This window comes from Tympanuchus pallidicinctus, unplaced genomic scaffold, assembly GCF_026119805.1.
Source record: "Tympanuchus pallidicinctus isolate F22 unplaced genomic scaffold, pur_lepc_1.0 scaffold28, whole genome shotgun sequence".
Lineage (NCBI taxonomy): Eukaryota > Metazoa > Chordata > Aves > Galliformes > Phasianidae > Tympanuchus > Tympanuchus pallidicinctus.
This window is the reverse complement of record NW_026294745.1, coordinates 2344268-2357031: the sequence shown is the minus strand read 5'-3', so window position 1 is coordinate 2357031 and position 12764 is coordinate 2344268. Positions and strand designations below refer to the sequence as shown.

Genomic DNA, 12764 nt, shown 5'->3' with positions numbered 1-12764 from the left:
ACTTGTGCATCAGATGACTGGATGCAGTCAAGAAAATAATGGCTTGCTTTTTCTCGTGGCTAAAAAAAAGTCTGGTGCCCTTTCTGGTGGTATTTCTGCCGAAAAACTATTGATTATAAAAGTACTGGGGGAGAGATCCTACTGGAAAACTTCCAGCTTCTAGAAACAGATCTGTTTCAGTATTTTTTTTTTTTTTCACCTCAACTAACTTCTTCTTTCTGTCCTTTGGTGGTGGTGATGGAATTAGGTGAAGAAGTAAGCAGAGAAGCCAAAAAGGCTCGTAAAACAGGTGGCCTTGCAGGTAGCAGCTCTGATGAGAGTGAAAGTGAGTCTGATGCTTCAGACAATGAAGAAAGTGACAATGAGAGCTCCAGGTTTCTCAGTTCTGGAGATGATGATGACTTCAACCCATTCAGAGATGAATCCAGTGAGGATGATGAAGATGGTGAGGTGCTTTTAGTGCTTGGTCAAGCAAGTAACTGTACTTTGGGAAAGTGAGCATGTGAAGTCTGTCTTCAGCATTTAATTGAGCTAAAGTGACTAATGACTTGGTTTAATTCTGAGATGAGAATTCAAGTGTTGACTCGTATCTCTTTATGCTGATTTTACACACTAAATTGTGGACTTTATACGGCCCCTTTTGTAAAGAGAACATTGTTTTTTCCAAGGAAGGATTTTAGGTGAATGCTTGTTAACATTTTGAAAATACTTCATTTATTTCTAGATCCCTGGTTAATTAGAAAAGAGCATAAAAAAATTAAAGAGAAGAAAAAGAAGAAAAGTATAGATCCTGATTCTATTCAAAGTGCCTTATTAGCTTCTGGTCTTGGCTCAAAGCGACCTAGCTGCTTTACTTCCACTGTTGGCACCACCACTTCTAGCACCAACACATCAGGTAAGAATAAATTTATTGCTGTTGATTTAATTTTGTTTTTTGCTAATAAGTAGAGAAATTCTGAGTTGTAAATACTTCTGTGTTTCAGCAAACAGTAACACAAACAGCAGCTTTGTAACAAGTCAAGATGCTGTTGAAAGGGCCCAACAAATGAAGAAAGAACTGCTTGATAAACTGGAAAAGCTGGCTGAAGATCTTCCACCAAATACACTGGATGAGCTTATAGATGAACTGGGTGGTCCTGAAAATGTTGCAGAGGTGGGCTGATGTTCACAATCAGAGAAATGTAATGGTTTTTTTGCTACAGCTGTAGATTACTGTCATTTCTTTCTTCTAAAAGGCAGAAGCCTCTTCAGCTCAATACATAACTTCAAGATTAGTCTATAGAATTATTTGACTAATAAAAATCATACAAATCCCATGTAGACAGTAGTATAATACTGCATTTCTACAGAAATGTTTCCCTGAACCACCTCTGAGTTCCACATGTCAGTTAATGACATTGACTGAAAAATAAGCCAGGCTCTCTTGGTAGATTTCTGAATTGATAACACTTGTAAGTTTTAAGTGTTTTAAGATGGGTACATGAATAAGTAACAGTGGTGCTTGAAGGTTTTGGTCACGTTGCAGTTTTGGTATTGCCATAATGAGCTTCTGTTCACTTTCTGTTTTCAAAGATGACAGGCCGCAAAGGAAGAGTGGTGAGCAACGACGATGGCAGCATATCTTACGAGTCAAGGTCTGAACTTGATGTGCCTGTTGAAATTCTGAACATCACGGAAAAGCAGAGGTTCATGGACGGAGATAAGGTAGCTCTTAAATACGGCTTAGAAGTTGCCAGATGAGTCAGCCATGAAGAGCCACAACTTGTCTGTCGGTTATCTCACAGTGATTTTAAGCACTATGAATGCTAGCTAGAAAGCATTTCTGTTCTGTGCTGTGTGTTTTTCAAACCAGTGTGTTGAGTAGTGCCACCGAGTGTGTGGTAGAGCACTCTGCACAGACCAGGCTGTAGGTTGGGTGGGTGTGGAGGCCATGTGTCAATAGGGAAGTTAGCACCCCTAAACTAGTCTTGTGAAACTGCCTGTATTTAAAAAGCAAGTAGGCTTTTTGTGTATTCCAGATTCCTTTATCTGAATTACTGGGTACATGTGCTAGCAAGAGAAAACAGAGTTGAGAGAGAGGGGAGGAAAGCACAGACTGGCTTGGTGTGCAAGGGAGAAAAGCTTTTAGTGAGAGGTTACAAAGAAAGGATGGAGGCTGTTTATCTTAACCTTCGTTGAGAAGTAATGCTTAGGGTGATAGCTTCCAGCCTTTATCTTGCTCTCTGAAATACAGACTGGAATAATCTTAGAACTTGAGCTAATAAAAGAGAGGAAAAAATCCGTGATGACCGGTTCATTTGAGCATGCTACCACAAGAGGGCAAATGAAGTAAATATAGCTGCTGTGTGGTCTGTTACTGCGTTCAGGGAGAACTATTTATGTTCCTGTAAGTGACTTCCATGCAGACCAAACATTTACATTCTTTCAAGGTAAATGGAAATAGCAGAATAGCCACATGGGCTTCCTTTTATGGTATTTGCCCCAACTTTCTGTCACTTTTTCCACGTTGCTGTCAGAACAAGTCTCCCTCTGCCCCCTCTTTCTTTGTGACATACAGGCCAGTGTCAGGGAAACGTGCCCTTTGGAATGGCAAGGCTGCACTGTGCTGTCCCTCATTTGCAAAGGAAGGTGTTGCCAAAAAATAAACTGGAAAAACACTTGTTTAAGTAAATGAACTATAGAAAACCTTGCTAGCATTTCTAACTTGGATAACTGTAGTTTTCTCACCTTCTCTTCTTCCTGAGATATTAAGAACAAGTGGCAGTTGTTTCTAACATATCTGGAATATTATCCAAAATTAAATTTTTCTTAGAATCTGAAGAAACTGAACCTTGATATTAGATTTCTCTTTTGCTAAATATTTTTTCCTTACTTGAAAGAACATTGCCATAATCTCGGAGGCTGCCAGCTCTGGTATCTCACTGCAAGCAGACCGTAGAGCTAAGAATCAGAGGCGGAGAGTTCACATGACTCTGGAGCTGCCGTGGAGCGCAGACAGAGCAATACAGCAGTTTGGTAAATAACTTCTTTGTATCTTTCCCTCTGAATTCAGTAATGCTGAGTAAACTTGCTGCTCGTTCCTGTGAAGTTTGAAGCAGCCTTTGAAGGATCCTTCCAGTCTCCTTTACCTGTGGCAGAATTACTTTTATGTACAGTCACAGCTAATAGGCTCAAAAGCTTTCATAGAACCCTAGTGAACAAGTTCATACGGCAGCTTAGCTCTGTGTGCATCAAGTCTCTTCATGAAGTTGCCACAGCTCTGGTTTGTGTACTGTTGGCTGGATTACAGCAAAAGCTAATTTGCGGCAGGATTGAGTTCTGGCTATTTTCTTTACACAATTCATAGTTTATTAAAAATGTTAATTGAAGTGGAATTTACTTTAACATATGTTCTTGTATTTAACTGTCCAGGAAGAACTCATAGATCCAACCAAGTGACTGCTCCAGAGTATGTGTTTCTAATTTCTGAGTTGGCTGGAGAGCAGAGATTTGCATCTATAGTTGCAAAAAGACTGGAAAGCTTGGTAAGATTGTTTCAAGAAATGTGATCCTTCATGTAAGGAGAACACAACTTAGATTATTGTTTCTTTAATTTGTTCTAATCACAAAGATGTGTCTTAACAGGGAGCCCTTACTCATGGTGACCGACGGGCTACAGAAACTCGAGACCTCAGCAGATTCAATTTTGACAATAAGGTGATGGTTGTGTTTTGTTTGAGAAGCTCATACTGTGCTGCTCGTTCTGCAAACAGCGTGTTGAGGGAGGATCTCTTCTGTCTCCTGTTGTGTTTTTACTCTAACTGCAGTACTGTCTGATGGGAGGGAGCCTTCTTTTCAAGACAGCCAGAGAGAATCTTAATTCTATTTGTAGAACTGTATGAAGCACAAATGTGTGCAAATTACTTCTCTGCATTTGCTCACAACTCAAGTATTAAGTAAATGACGTGTGTCCTTGCAGTTACTGTTAAAAAAAAAAATTAATTTGGCAGTTGTAATTAGAAATTAACATTGGGCTGGTCACATAGTATAACTTAGAACTAAAGCTTTTAAGCAGTTCCCCTCAGTATTGTTTTACAGAAGGGGAATGTTTTGTCGTAAATCAAACATAGTTGTTTGCCCCATGCGTGCTTGGAGCTGAGACACAAACACTTGATCACAGAGCAACTTTCTTTCTCTTATGTAGTATGGCAGGAATGCTTTAGAGATTGTTATGAAATCCATTGTGAATTTAGACAGCCCGATGGTCTCACCACCTCCTGATTTTCCTGGAGACTTCTTCAAAGGTAATTGTAATCTGCTGGATGTAACTGCTTGTCTTTCCTCATTCTCCAACATGCAGAAAATGCTAGCAGTGCTAGAGCTAGAGAACTTTGCTATTTAAGCTGATCAGCTGGCCCAGATAGGTTCTCACCAGATTTATTTCTACGTGTTGTGCTGAATGTTGAAGTTCAAATAAGAAAGGATGTGTGAACCCACTCAGTACAAGGCTTGTTGTTTGCTGCCCGTTAGTGCATCTTGTTCTCCCATGGGCTCACACACAGTGCCCACTAGTTTTCCCTGCCTGTGCTTCCTGCCTTGCTTATCACTGTATTTAAATAGCAATTGCAAGTGATGTGTTTGAGGTTATCAGTTAAAATTGGATCTTGAAGCAAGGTTGATAAGCTGTTATGTCGTTGGTGTATTTTTAGGTGGTAAAGGAACTGTGATCTTTTTCTTTTTCCTAGATGTTCGTCAAGGATTGATTGGTGTAGGGCTGATAAACGTAGAAGACAGATCTGGGATTTTAACTCTTGATAAAGGTATTTATGCTTTCAGTGTATCTGCAAAACGTCACCAGAAGTTATTTGTCCTCATATATTGTGAGAGTGATTCCTAACAGCAAACCCAAAGTTATAATTATCTTAAAACAAAACAAAACTTCAAAGACCTTGGGAATGTTTTCCTCATTTCTGAAAGAATGGATCTTCTTCATTCTCAGATGTAACCTGTGACCTGATGTATTTCTTTTTCTTTTTTTTAAGATTATAACAACATAGGAAAATTTCTGAATAGAATTCTTGGTATGGAAGTACATCAGCAGAATGCTTTGTTCCAGTACTTCTCCGACACATTAAATGCAGTTATTCAAAATGCAAAAAAGAATGGAAGATACGATATGGGCATCTTAGGTGAGTTGCTCAATATCTTGCCGTTCCTATGCTTAAGAAAAGAAAAGAGGAGTAACTCTGTTCTTTCCTTTCAAGATTTGGGCTCTGGGGATGAGAAAGTAAGGAAAGCAGATGTTAAGAAGTTTCTAACTCCTGGATATTCTACCTCTGGACACGTAGAGCTGTACACAGTAAGTTTATTTTTTCCCCATTTGTATGACTGAATAAGACTGGCTTGCCCATAATTTCATTAAACACTTCAAATCTGCTAAGCTTCCACTGAGTGGAGGAGGAGGGGGAAGGAAGTCCCATGCGTTTCACTGGGTATTGTTAGGTTTTCTGGTTCTTCACTTCACATACCAATAATTATTCTAAAGCTTCTTTCATTTCAAATATCTGTGTGGTTTTCTTCTAGATCAGTGTGGAGAGAGGAATGTCTTGGGATGAAGCAACTAAGATCTGGGCAGAGCAGACAGGTCCAGATGATGGCTTCTATTTATCGCTGCAGGTAAGATTCTTTGCTCTTGCCTATGTGTGTTCTGCAGAGTTTGTTTTGGGTGACCAAATAAGCTGTCATCTCTGAAAAATGTTTGAATCAACCATTGTTCAGATTTGAGAAATGTTCAGTCTTCAAGATTAATACTGATTTTATTTCCAGCTCTAATTATGAAGCACTCACTTTTAGTTGTGCCTGGCTATCTGCTTCTAGGCTTGAGCCTAAGTGAATAGCTCTTATTCAAACCTGTCTGAGAAAAGCAGGTGAGCTCTCTCTACAAGGTGAATGTAAATTTGGTACAGATCACTGTCTTCCAGAGGCATCCTTATTAATGGCTTTATTATTGTATGTCTGCATGCACTTGTATTCTGCAAAAATGCAATAGGAAATGACCTTAAGGCAGGTGCTGTCAGCATGTTGACACTTAAAGAGTTCTTGGGTTTTGTGTTTTTCCAGATAAGAAATAACAAGAAAACAGCTATTTTAGTGAAAGAAGTGAATCCTAAAAAGAAGCTTTTTTTGGTATACAGACCAAATACTGGGAAACAACTCAAACTAGAAACATGTGCAGACCTGAAAAAGAAATATAAGAAGGTAATCATTAAATGATGCTAGTTTCAATTTCAATGCAAGTATTTTTTGTTTGTATGTAACTGTCAAATCAGGTATGGATCTCTTTTTCTATAGCATGGAGCGTTCTGGGACTTTGCAAGTTATATCTGTATGCTTTCTGTATTGCTGTATCCCAGGCTGTCTGAATTCAAGCTGTGTTGTGATGTGAAGTGAGGTGTTTCTCAGGGCTAGGAAGGAGAAGGCTTGTTTCTATGTGAGGTGTATCAGCATGCTCTTAGTAAGCAGCTGTGTGCAGCATATTCTTAAGCATGGTTCTGAAACTTCAGCTGCTTGCTGCTAATGTTCTTTTAAATACTGTAATGAATTATTTGGTTTAGAGGCTGGTATGATATCTAACTTCATTTAAAAACAACTTCATGGTGATGATCTCTTTCACTTTTGAAGAAAATCATGTTAACTACTGGACAGCTGAGATTCCAGTGTTCTTCCCGAGGTTTTGCTATGTGAAATGTTTTGTTATTCCTTGGAGACTGCATTGTGACTGAATACCTTCTGGAACTGCAGATAACTTACCTTCTTCCACCATCAGGATGTTGTTACTCCCTGTTTTCACATAGCAATGAGCAAATTGGTTTTGTTATCTGCAAATCTTGATGTCTTCTACTTGCTAACCTTTAATATTCCATTCTGAATTACTTTACCAGGTACCTTCTGAAGATGCTCTGCCACACTGGTTAGAGCAGTACAACTCTTCTGCAGACACCTGCACACATGCTTACTGGTTAGTATTTGCATGCACATAGAGATGCTTTCTTCAGCTTGAATTATTTACCTGAACTCATCGCTGCTGTTACAACTCAGCTTTTCTGTGTGGAACTTAAAGGTGTTTATTTCTCTCTGTCCTCTAGGAGAGGCAATTGTAAGAAGGCAGGCTTGGGATTAGTTTGTGAAGTGGGACTCCGCTGTCGAACTTACTATGTCTTGTGTGGTTCAGTATTGAGCGTGTGGACAAAAGTAGAAGGCGTTCTAGCCTCTGTGAGTGGTACAAATGTGAAGATGCAGATAGTTCGTCTAAGAACTGAAGACGGGCAGAGGATCGTAGGTAAGTGGCTCGTCTGCTCCTTTATTTCCATTCTGAGGTGGAAGGGAGTTGTACCAAACTCTGTTAAGAGTTGCTTAGGAGGCTTTTCACAAAGATGCTTACGGGAGAAATGGCTCCTCTGTTGAGGAAGGGCAGAAGATACTATAGAATCTGGGTCTGTCATACAAACATCAGTTTGAGTCAGGTTGTAGGCTTTGGAATGTTTATTCTCTCAGTTCTTTCTGACTGTGGACAAAATTCAGACTGTTTCCTGTCAACCTGCCTTTGAAACTGTAAGGGCTCCGCTGTTGCCATTTCTGGCAAAGAACAGCCCTTAAAATGATTGTGAGCTTCTGAGCTTGTGAAACCAGCTGCTCAGAGTGATGTTGAGATCAGTATGTAATTTCTTGTCGCCAAGCCTCTGTAGGGGAGGTCTCATGGAGCAGGTACCCTAATGGATTTAAATAGCCTTGTGTTTTTTTTTTAAGAGGGGTTTCTTGTGATGCATAAAAATCATGAGAGCTCCTACTCCAGTGCCAGTGTGATGAGATGTTGAAGCTAGCTGTTTCATGTCTAAACTACCATGCTGTTGTAAGTTCTCTGAGACAAAAGTGGAAGTAGGTGACTTGTCATTTTATCTTTGTTACTGGCTATCACACAGAAAACAACTGAATTCTACTGATTTAAGACCTCTAGAATCTGATGGCTTCTGAAGATAAAGCTCTTAGAACAAAACTTGTGGCTGTGCTTGATTAGATTTGACATCAAAAACAGACACTGAGTGTTGCATAAATTAAAAGGTGGCATTAAATCAGCCTTCAGCCTGAAGTTTTAACGAACTACGGCTTGTGTAGGCTTGTGAAACTGATTTCTTGCTGTTTTCAGGCTTGATCATTCCTGCAAATTGCGTGTCGCCCCTTGTCAACCTCCTGTCAACATCAGACCAGTCTCAGCAGCTTGCAGTACAACAGCAGCAGATATGGCAGCAGCATCACCCACAAAGCATCACCAACTTCAACAACGCGTAAGAGGACGAAGTGCAGGTGTTGACTTTGGTGTTTGAGGAAAAGTCTGTAAAAGCATATCACTTGCATAAAAATCAGGGACAGATTCCAAAGAAATATAACTTTTTCAGTTCAGTTGTGTGCTCTCAAATACTTTGGGAATAAAGAGATCTAGAAAGGTTGGTAGAACTGAAAGCCAGCAGTTGTTTATGGTGGTGCATCTGTCTTTCCTTATGCTCTCTGTAGTGCTTCCTGTTTGCTCTTTCTTTTGGCCTTTTAAGCTACAAACCACAATTTGTTTGGAAGTGCTTGAAAGTCCCCAAGCAGGCTTTATTTTTATCTTGTCATACAGTGCTCAGGGTTTAACGCAGTGCATCAATGCCATTGCTGTGGGAGATATCCTTGAATGCATGTATTGAGTATATATATAGAAAATATATATGAGGTTTTTCTCTTCAGTTTATAAGTTTATAAAAGCATGAAACCTAAAGGTTGCACATCATGCATTCAGGTTCCTTCCCAGTTTCTGTTCGACAGTGCATGTCTTTGGAAACGGGCATGGACAGGATAAACACGCAAGACAGGAATTCAGAGAGAAACACAATCTTAGTTGTACAGCATTGGTTATTATTGCATTTTTATAGTGTTTATACCCAGGTGTTGCATTTTTTCTGGTTCTCTCCTGGGGGTTATATATTTGAGTCTACAACATGTTCTTTTTGTGATAAAAACATCTTAAATTAAAATTAGTTCATTTTTAATGTATTAATGGTATTCCTAATGTGTACTGCAAAGAAGGCTAGATGCCTGTTTTCCTTAAATTGAAGCATTTCCTTAATCCGAGGTGGTTATGGAAACTTAAGTGCAAATTCACTTCCATCTCGCATACAATCTTATATTTTTTACTTCATTAATGTAATTTAATTTGTCACTTGTAAGATGAAACCTTACTTGAGCTGTAAATTAGAGAATGGGAAACACTTAAGGGTTCCGCTGTATGTGCTGTTTCTGTTACCCAGTAACTTGAATACTGTTTAATATGTTGTAAGACATTGTAGAGTTTATCTGGAGCTGTTTAAAAGAAATTGTAATGTACAAATGTGAATAGTCACTTATCTATAATATGGGTAAGTTTTGTTTTGCCTATAATAGTAGATGTTTATAAGAAAGTGAAGGACAATGTTTGTCATTTCTTGCTTGCACAGGTTGCACTATTGAAAAATTGAGATTGTATAAACCTGTCCAAAAAAACTACAAGATAATGATCTTGTAGATGTCAATAAAAGTTATTGTACTAACAAGAAGTGGAGTCTTGTTTAGACAATGTCTGTGTTCCAAAAAAGCTAACAGGGCTGTACAGTTGGAATGTGACAGGACTTGGCATGTTCCAGCCTGCTTTAACCAGACTTCTGCCTCGTGCTCCAGTTTCCTTCTTGCCTCAGTATGTAAATGTTGATGCAAATTCTAATTAATCTCTCCTGACGGAGCAGCAGTCCATCATAGTGTGTCACTTCTGTAAGTGTGCAGGGAGCCAGACCTGCGTGTCAGTGTGTGTGCAGTGGGGCCAGAAATGCTGCAGCTGCAGGCTGAAGTGAGCCCCTCAAATGGATGGTTTTGCTCGGGGCTCCATTGGCAGTGCTGGTGCCGATGCCCTGGTACAATAATGGTGCACGTGTGTGGGGAGGGGAAGCTCTCAGCTTGCTTTCCTCAAATCTGCTGACTGCAGTGGTCAGGAGGTGTTTGAGACAAGTTGTACGAACCCTATGGCTGTAGCACCTGCTGCTCTGCTGAGCTGTGCGTAATGCAGGTGGTGGGTGTGTTCTGGGCTGGTATTTGCTAATCCTCTGCTGGTGGAGGGAAGCTTGCCTGAATGCTTTGATATCAGTAGGAGCTGATTATGCATTGGAAAGCTAGACCACAGACAGGGAGTGGGGGAGGATGTTCGTGTTTTGTACCCACTGCTCTGTGTGTTTGGCATCCATTCCAGGAAAGATAGTGGGATTTCTAAGAAGTATGTTGACAGATCATACTGTAACAGATAGTGAACCAAATTGCTAGGAGCAGCAAGCTGTGTGTGTGGACTTCACTCTGCAGAAACTTGGATCCTTTCAGATGGTGAAACAGCCCTTCTATCTTAATCCTCAGTAAAATGAGTTGGTAGATGCCCAAGGTGTCCCTGCTCCAGGGTGGAGTTGTGTTACATCTTTAAAGGTCTCCTGCAACCCAAACAACGTTCCATGAAAGGGCAATTTTTGTAACTAAGGGTTATTTCAATACACTTCAGCTCCTAAGTGCTTTCCTCAGCCTTCTGCGTCAGCTGTGGTGATACTAAATGGGTATTGTCTGTATTGAGAACTCAGCGCGTTATTTCAGGATTTTAACACTGTTCATCCACATCATTTTAAATCTCTCACAGCTGAGTTCCATAGATTAAAAAAATAATAATAAAGCAGTAATTTGTGTTCTCCACTCACTGCTCTCTGCCTGTTCCCTCCTGCTTGCCATCAGTTCCTTGGTGCTGTCACTGAGTTATTAACGCATCGGCATCCACGGCTCCAGAGCGTGGTAACATCTCAAAGGCCCTCATCCAAGGTGGAAAGTTAGTCTTCAAGCTGCAGAACTGCTACTTGTCAGAGCCTCTTGCTAGATGGCTGGGGCTGGTTTTGTGAGGGGCTTTTTATTTGGTAGTTGTTTGTACCTCGCATTAGGTGCTGTTAAAGCTTGGGCAGAAGAGGACTCTAAATAGCAATTTAGATGGGAGAAGGACAATGAGGAGATAAGGTCTTGCAGTGCTGCCCTTAAGAAAACATTCTCAAAAGGGGGGAAAAAAGGGAGGCGACTGTTTTGTCTCATAAACTACAAGGTTAGAATTGTATTGCTATTTGTTACTTGCAGAACACAGATCTGCTTCACAAAAAGTGCTGTCTGAAGAGGATGTAAGATTTACAAAGGACAAATACCTCTGATAGCAGAAGGAGGAGCTGAGCGTAAAATGCTGGTGGTGATGTCTGTGCTGCCGGAGTGATGGAAGTAGGAAGGGAAAGGTGCTGCTTTGAGTTGATTGGGGAAATGAAGGGATGGAAATGTGGGGTTTCTCTATTTCTTCAAACATCCCTTGACTGCTTAATACTTAACACTGCCAGGTTCATATTTAAAACGTCTGATGCAGCACATGCAGTTACAACCCTCTGAAAACCCCCTGCACAATGAGCTTTCAGTTTCTTCCAGTTGATGTGTGTTCTGTTGGGAAAGCACACCCCTCAGAAGGACTGCAGTTTCCCCAAAGAAGCTCAGTGCTTACCCAGTATAGCATTTCTCCACAAATGAAAGCTCTGCAACCTGTGCGCATCTGACGAGTGAATTATCAAGGGCTTTTTGTATTTTCCTGTTGTGTTCAGATCCTTTTGCAGCCTGTACGTGTATCTAAGGACTATGTATATAGAGAAGTTAAAGGCTACTGAGTTTATAAATGTAAATAATTGTTTTCTTCTGTTTTTTTTTTTTGGGGGGGGGGGAAGGGTGGGGGGGTTTGGACTCTTCCCAAGCTGTGTTTCTATTTTACTCAACTTGCCATCCAGACCGGTTGTGTGAACTCTGCAGCACACAGTGCATCAGGAGCTTCCACAGGCTGTCTGCCTACATCGCAGGTGTTCTCTGATGTCACAGGAGCTGTGCCTTTCCCCTTATTCCCATGCTGGGACGTGTCTGTGCAGTGGTTTCCAGAATGAAGTGTTTTGCAAAGTCCATTGACTGCAGGAGAGCCGCTGCGAGAGCCATCCAGCTGCAACGAGCAACAAAATACCTCCAATGTTTTCTGTGGCCAGTATGAGGTTTAACAGTAAGGGTGGAGAAAAAAGCTTTGTGTTGTGTACTGGCAGCAGTGGCGTATGGTTCTGTGTCAGAATCTCATGGTACAGACTGACAGCTGGCAGAAGTAATAAAGCAGTGCAACCGCAGAACGCGGAGTGCAGAGTGAGCCATGGGAAACCTCCAGGGCTGACACTCCCGACAGCCGAGCTCTGTTTGCTGCTCAGGGTGTTTGCCCTGCTGGAGAGAGACAACTTCTTTGAGCAGAAAAACAGAGGAGGGAATAAAAACCTGGAAATGTCGGTGTCTCGGCCACAATGACGGCAGCTGAGGGCAAATTACCACTGAAATCTGATGCTGAATTGACAGATAAGTTAAAACCTAGTGAGAACGTGGTCAGATTTGCTTCTATTTCCTGATTAGACCAAAATCGTGTTTGGATGGATGGGGTTTGAGGCCATAAGAAGATTTGAGGAGGATGTGCTGGGAGCGTGGACTGAAAGCAGTGCGGCTGGAGCTCTGGGGCAGTTAGCTTAACCCATACAGAAGTGCGGGTAGGTTTAAAGGATGCACCTTGAAAAGGGTCCTGCGGTGCTGCAGGACTTGAACCAACACGTTGCATTTTACCCTCTGAGATCCAGATTTGGCCAGTACTT

General features: G+C 41.0%; 1 protein-coding gene across 2 annotated transcripts in view; it reads left to right on the top strand.

Moving 5' to 3' along the window:
• The window catches only part of SBNO1 (strawberry notch homolog 1), a 28922-nt gene extending 19317 nt beyond the window's left edge, over nt 1–9605 (top strand). For both annotated transcript variants that reach the window (XM_052691378.1, XM_052691377.1), the window contains 16 exons: nt 248–445; nt 725–895; nt 984–1153; nt 1573–1704; nt 2880–3015; nt 3412–3524; nt 3625–3696; nt 4184–4283; nt 4725–4799; nt 5022–5168; nt 5244–5338; nt 5563–5655; nt 6100–6237; nt 6921–6997; nt 7125–7318; nt 8183–9605. In XM_052691378.1, the coding sequence (XP_052547338.1) occupies nt 248–445; nt 725–895; nt 984–1153; nt 1573–1704; nt 2880–3015; nt 3412–3524; nt 3625–3696; nt 4184–4283; nt 4725–4799; nt 5022–5168; nt 5244–5338; nt 5563–5655; nt 6100–6237; nt 6921–6997; nt 7125–7318; nt 8183–8325 (2054 nt within the window). In that variant the 3' untranslated portion in view covers nt 8326–9605. The remainder of the gene's footprint in view (nt 1–247; nt 446–724; nt 896–983; nt 1154–1572; nt 1705–2879; nt 3016–3411; nt 3525–3624; nt 3697–4183; nt 4284–4724; nt 4800–5021; nt 5169–5243; nt 5339–5562; nt 5656–6099; nt 6238–6920; nt 6998–7124; nt 7319–8182) is intronic.
• The last annotated feature ends 3159 nt before the right edge of the window (nt 9606–12764 follow it).